Below are 6,954 nucleotides of genomic sequence, written 5' to 3'. Positions count from 1 at the left end.
ACACTTCTGTAAATCTCCACATACACATAAAACACGGGTTAAAACATTCTGTTTGGGTTTTTACTGCCTTTCTGTAAAATAACAACAAAGAGCTCCATTTAGGATGAATTAGGTTGGAAGTAGAAAACATTTTCAAACACTCTCCAAAGTTTCACCTTGCCACAGAGCAGGCTTCAGTACTGATACTGTACAGGGAAGGAAAACGCTGCTCAAAATACTCAGTACCGTGATTGCTTGAAATGTCTTTTTAAAGAGATCAACTAAAGCAGTTCAGTCCTTACAGAATCATCTTCTTCCTTTGGCTGTACATATCCCCATGGTAACAAGCGATGGTATCAGACAGACAAATGAGCAGAAGCAGAGGAGGCTGAATGAAATCCTTCAAATACAGAGTCTCCAGAAACAAAATGGGACAGGACAAGCCCATCAGAAAACATACACTCTGCAAACCTTACAACTGCTGCTTGAACTCCCCGTCCCCTAATTGTTGTGATCTGTTCATTCATTCTCCACAAAATTTTTTGCTTTAAGTTATTTTTAACAGACAAGAAAAACAGCACAGGTAATTCAGGGATATTAAACATTCCTGAGACCAGGGTACGATGCAATGACCCATTTGGACACCGTCCAGGACACAGATTGAGCTGGCAGAGGTCTAAGTTTTCCCACAAGGCAGCTGAAACCACAGCCAACCCCCAGATCCCAGGAGCAGAGAGAGGGGCCTGACTCAACAGACTTTGAGATTTGCAACTGCAAAGAAGTATTTTCAGATATGGACTTGCAGTCTTGAGGTGTGGAGCAGATGCCTTTTAATATATGCGAGTGCGTTCACTGAAAGAGGTTAAGTAGCATTGCCGTATGACTTCCTACATCCACAGCCGAAGTTGTCTGCGTAGATGGCTAACGTTGCCCTAAATTGAGAGAAATTACTTAGCACTAACTTTCTGCATGTGCAAAATGATAAAAGCTAAGGAAAATTAGGTGATCTCCATGTGAGCTGTCAGGGATCAGTGACAATGAGAGAAGCCAGGAGTTCAAACCCCATTTCATGCTACTTCACTTTTAACATTATGTTCAGAAAGTTGTCCTCACATATACAAGTATTAAAGAGCACACAGACCTCATTTGCTCCAAATCATTTACAGGTTCCTTTAACAAAACAACTTTTAAGATCTTCTCTTGCCTGTAAGCAGCAGCACTTCACCATTCACATTTTGAATGTCTAATAATTTGGTTTGTTTTCACTTTTATCAGTCTGAACAAAGAGAAGTCTGAGCTTTTGCTCTGTTTGTATACACATACTCAGTTTCTGGATTTTGAGCTGTGACAAGCATGTTTATTATTGCTGTATGGCAGGAGAATGCTTCTATGCAAAAGATATTTCAGTTTTTAAAAAAAAAAAAGCTTTAAACTATTTCCATTGACAGTGGAGTCTGCCATTTCTCCCCACCCTCCTTATAGAAGACATATATACAATTGGTCCTGACTGCTACAGTTACAGCTTCACGGTCTTATTAATCTCACACACGATAATCCAAAAGCAATTGAGACCCCAAAAGATTTCCTGGCAGGGCCCTAATTCATGCAGAGAAAGCAGCTCGCTTTAGTTCAACACAGGATGAAAAATCATTAGGAGCTGCCCGAACACAGAGCCTCTCTGAACAAGGGACACGGTTCAGGTCTTTTGATTCCTAACAAGATCTTCTTACCGTCACTCCCCTCTCCAATACACTCTGGATGAACGAGCATTCTTGTGCTCCTTCAGATCCGGTGTGTTTTACCGTGCAGAGCAGTCACACTTACTTAGCTTCTATTTTGAAAACAGACAAACTTACAGGTTTTCCATTTTTATTGGATGCTTCCAACTTTATATCTAATAATATACAGATACTCATTTTTCATTGTTCCATTCATATCCTCACGTAGTTCAGCCATTCTGTCACATTAAAATAAAAAAAAAGCACAACTGAAATAAAATAAATTTGTAAGCTGGAAAAATACATTATAAACTTATATTCAAGAAACATTCTCTTTATAATTAAAGACCTACTTGTAATAATTAAAGTAGGATTTAAAGAAAATCTTGATTTTAATTTTTAAATAGGTGGCCTTTGTGCATACTTTTAATCATCTCATATGTACAACCCCAACCAGTATCTCTGCCTACCTGTGACAGAATACCTGAAATGAAACAAAAAGACACTGAAAAGGAGTTTTTAACAAAAAAAGATCAATATTCATTTTCCAGGAAAATACAGTATAATCAGAACTTTAAACACATGCTTCCCTCATCTGTATTAAGGCCTAAGAGACAGATGTGCTTTAATAAAAGCAGACAGTATGAAGAAAAGTCCTTCCACTTTTCTCTTCAAATTCCTGTAACAGCTCATCTATTTCATTTTCCATATCTTCTGTGTGCTGTATCTAGAAGAGAAAAAAATACTAAGCAACCGGACTCCAAGGATATGATGTAGTTCAGAAAACTGTAATCATTCAGTGCTTTTGGCTTACTGTGAAATCTGAACCAGCAGCCTGCACCAAAGAGTGCAGCACTGGGCGCTTCACTGAGATTCCCAGCATTCCCAAATGTACGTATATTCCGCATCATGTTTATCTGCATATCCCTCCTTCTCCAACCCCCTGAACCGGCACTGAACTAGCACTGTGTTGAGTCGGCAACATCCATCCTCACTAGGTAACAAATGGAAGCTTCAGAATAGCTACAAGCACACGGAACAGATGGCTAAAATTTCAAGTCCTTGAACTCTCTTAGGCTTTTTGAATCTGGAAAGGATTTAAGACCAGAATAGATCACACAGGCTGGAGTAAAAAAAAAAAGCCTGTTGCCACACTGGAATAGGTAAACTCATCAACTTGCACACTGTAAAAGGACGTAGCTCCTTTCTCTGTTCTCTTATTTGAATGTTTTAAGTGCAGCTTTTTTCAGTCTTACTTCAAGGGCTAGGGCCCCTGAATACGGGTGACAGAAGGCCCAGTTTTTTCTTCCACATCATACACACAACAGGGTGGTACTATGAACTACACCTACATAGGATGTTTTTCAAGTACATCGTGATCCAGAATGCAACTTTGATGTTTAAATCCCACATATTACAACTGCTTTTGAAATGGCTGTTTTTGCCATAAACAGTGCTTTGAGTATGGGCTCAACACGTGTAACGGTTATGTGCAGCGCTTTGCAATACTGCTTTTCCCATCAGCTATCAACGCACTGGTTTTGAATGCACACAGAGTCCACTTCGGAAACCATGAACTCGGCTACAGTTCATGTGTTTGCTACAACAGCTCCAAAAATAACCGCAAGAATTTGGAAACTTATGCCTCTTAAGACGGATTTTACTTAAAACATCTTTTGCAATACGCAGCACCTTTAAGGAGTCCTAAGCAAACCCCAACCCCTGTGCAGTCAGCTGGGTCCAAGGTAGCCACAGGCAACGAGCCCTCTCTACTTACACACTGGCAGAGCTCACAGATAAGGAAAGCACCCAGGGTTGCCTCCTCGTGGTTATCCTGAATGTCCACATTGATCACGTGTACTGGCTGACATGTCTCCTGCTCTCTGGAATTTAAATCTAGTCGAAAACAAAACACACGTAACAGCAAAACTTTGGATTGAATGGTATCATATTTTACACAGAGTATTCACAAGGTTTTAAAAAATACATACATTGTCCACCTCTGCCTCCTCCAAACTTGTTTTTAGAAAATTGTTTATTTAATATTGTCTTAAACAATAGTCCCTCTTATTTCAAAAATGAGAGATGGATTTTGGAAACAAAAGAATTCAGTTTTGTGGAAGGGTCATGACAGTTTATTTGCCCTAGTCAAGAAAAGTTACTGCTCACCTTACTCTGACAGTCTTTAAAGACCAAGATCAAGATTCTCAAAAGCCAAGAATGATTTTGGGTTTCCTCATCTGGAAAGCTTTAATTGCCCATTTAAAAAACAAAACAAAACAAAAAACCCAACAACCACCAAAAAAACAAACCAAAACACACCACTGTACAGCCAACACTCTGAAAATTAAGCTGCAAGGTGAACTCCTGCAAGTTAAGCACTGAGGGTCACATTAGAAAATTCTAGCTGTAATGTGTTCTGCTGATTAACAAGGGCTGAAGGGGGAAAAATAAAACATCCTTTTCCTACTAATCCAGCCATGTATTTTTGTTATGCCTCTCTAACATAACCTTCCTATTACACACACAGTTTTTAAGCCACAGGTTGTTCTCTCCTCACCCCGTTCTGCAACTTCATTTTGGCAAACCTGTTGAGGCCTCCATTTTAAAATTTCAGCTTTCACATCTAGAGCCGTGTGGTGGCACTCCAGCCTTCTTCCTTTCATTGGTCAATTATGAAGGGCATGACCATGAAGTCAGAGAGATGCACAACTGGAAAATGAGCATGTGGTTGCTCTTCACCTCCCTTCCTCGGGATACTCACCTAAAGCTCTAGAGTGAAAGCTGCTCTCTATGTGAGACGTGCTGAACTTGCTGAAGATCCGTTCAAGTGCCAGGGCAGTTGCTCTCAGAACTTACCTATACATTTCAAACACTTCACTTAAAGATTCAGAACACTAATTGCTCAGCTTGCAAAGCCCAAATGTATCGTGCTCTGTATTGCTTGTGACATGACCACCGAGGACTGAAAAGGCAAGGCAACAGCCTTTTAAATCATGTGTACAATACTAATTCAGTTGGCTGTCTTGCAATGCAAAGGAACCACCTTAAACCTCACATAAGCCTGTATCGAGCATTTCCAGAGAGGGGCAGGGTTCTCAGCCCAGGAGCTGAGAGAGTCATTGCCGAAAGCCCACGACTTTCCGTGAGTCCACATCAAGCTTGCTGCATTGTGTTCATGCAGAGCCCAGTCCCCAGCTGAGATTCTTCTGGCATATCTCACTTTGACTCGTTTAAGGGCAGAGCCATAGCATGTTTGCAGAGCGTTAACCACGCTCAAGAACAGTTTCTCCACCTGTACAGGAGGTATTTACTGTGGATAAACTGCTTGGCAGGTCACAGGAAGCCAAGAAGGGAAGCTGCATAAGGAAGACAGCTTAGACTTTGTTTCTCCCATCAACCCAGGGTAAAAAAAAAGTGCTCATCACATACCACTTGCTGGTTTTCTAGATCCATGAGCATCTTCAAACCAAACATGTATTTGAGTTTCTCCAAATGCTTGCTATTTCCTTATGTTGGCCCTTAAAATTGCTATACATACACATTCCGTTTAGCTGCCAACACCAGCATCTTTTAGAAATAAGTATTCAGCCATCACTTCTCTGGTACATAAAGTCTACATCAATGGACTACGAGCTCTTGTCCCTGCTGGTGTTCCAGCAGCAGTAGTCAGAGGAGACAGAGATGTTTCCAGATTTGTGAAGGACTTCAAGGAGGAGGGAGAAAAAGCACTCAAAGTTAACTTGGTTTATCAGTTTAAGGTCCTTACCTTCTACTACTTGATCATAGACTCTTTCTTCACACGTTAGGATCAAATCAAAAACATCTTTGCAGTTCTGGAATCTTTCTGGTCGTGGCTTGATTCTCTTATTTCTGTCCAACATGTGTAAAATCCCATTCTGTGTGTATCTGAAGTCGCTTGAGTTAAGTACCTTTACTTTAAGAAAAGTCATGTTTTTGAGCAAATGACCGGCACAAGTGAAATTACCGTATCTTTAAAATAAGATTCCTTCTGTTTGCAAATATAAAGATCAGTGACCACTACATAGAGTCCTAAGGTGGCAGCATGATCCCCCATCAGCGTAGTTCATGCAGTTTCTGGTTCTCAGAGGCCTGTCGCTGTCATTAGTACAATGGCAGAGACAGCTTTAAAAGGCCCTCAGAAGAGCCGAGTTCCTCAGAAGGACAACCTTTATTGGGCAACTATTTTTATATCCATAATGCTTAGAACACACAGACTTTGCTGTTTGCGTGAGCAGAACGTCCTACATTCACTTAAGTCACTGCCCCTCACTCCAGGGGCCTCTATCTTGAGAGTCATTATATGGGGTTTCTAGTGTCGACTGCACATCTGCAGGAAGCCCTACTCAGGCCTCAGGTTTACGCAACCGAACTTCCAAAGAAAATGAAATAAATCACAGAAGCATCATCCTTTAAAAATATCCAAGATATATAAATGGGAATGAAGAAAAACACTGACTTTATGCCTGTCAGAACTTCAGTCGCTGTGTGAAAAGAATCTGTTATGCTGCTTGGTAGCTATATTTATGCTGGTACTGTAACCTTGAAGCTCAAATTTCCATCCTGTATCCCCCTTTCAGACAGGATTCGCTCATCCCGCTGTCTTCTCAGCCTTCTGGGACATGCAGTTTCATTAGGAGCACACCAGGGTTGACTGTCACATAAATCTGCTCACTTGACTAAAACCAAACCCCCTCTGAAGGCAAAGTTTTTATGGGTAAATTAGGAATGCCTGGAAAGATTTGAATTAAGAAAGGCTGGAAACTGATGCATCTCCTCCTTGCTTTGAAGCGGCAGTATTTTTAGCCATCCCAGTATATATTTTTAAATTAAAATAACAGTAAGGGTAACAGTCTATAATTTAAGATAACAGAAGGATTCTGAGCAAAAAAATTTCCATCATCATCAGCAAGTATGAAAGAGGTCGTCTTAGCTTATTTCCTTGTGGAAAGGGTCATATACATACCTAGCAGGTATCTTAATTCTCTTCAGAGAACAGTCCTAATCTTTTGTAACGTAAGACCGGCAACTTTCTGCCTACCCTTCTGCAGTTGCCCTCTGGCATCTCAAGTTCTACTGCCCTGGGTAGCCAGACCTAGACCTGCGGATCTATAGGCTTCAAAGTGTTCTGGAACAGTTTTCAAGCAAACTACCTCCACGGCTTTTTTCAGTCTTTCAAGTGTTTAAGCTCTATTAAAAGCTAAACCCATCCTTCTACCTATAAGAGTCTACTTTA

The 6,954-nt window shown here is 40.7% G+C and overlaps 1 protein-coding gene across 1 annotated transcript in view; it reads right to left on the bottom strand.

Moving 5' to 3' along the window:
• Positions 1–786: 786 nt before the first annotated feature.
• Positions 787–6,954, bottom strand: part of SSU72 (SSU72 homolog, RNA polymerase II CTD phosphatase) — a 30,424-nt gene continuing 24,256 nt past the window's right edge. The window contains exons 3-5 of the mRNA XM_082328719.1: positions 5,467–5,606; positions 3,475–3,593; positions 787–2,424 (exon numbers count right to left, since the gene is read on the bottom strand). Of these exons, the coding sequence (XP_082184845.1) occupies positions 2,323–2,424; positions 3,475–3,593; positions 5,467–5,606 (361 nt within the window). The 3' untranslated portion in view covers positions 787–2,322. The remainder of the gene's footprint in view (positions 2,425–3,474; positions 3,594–5,466; positions 5,607–6,954) is intronic.

This window comes from Platalea leucorodia (genome assembly GCF_965183815.1).
Source record: "Platalea leucorodia genome assembly, chromosome: 17".
Lineage (NCBI taxonomy): Eukaryota > Metazoa > Chordata > Aves > Pelecaniformes > Threskiornithidae > Platalea > Platalea leucorodia.
Note: the sequence above shows the minus strand (reverse complement) of the source record. Positions and strands in the feature narration are given on the sequence as shown.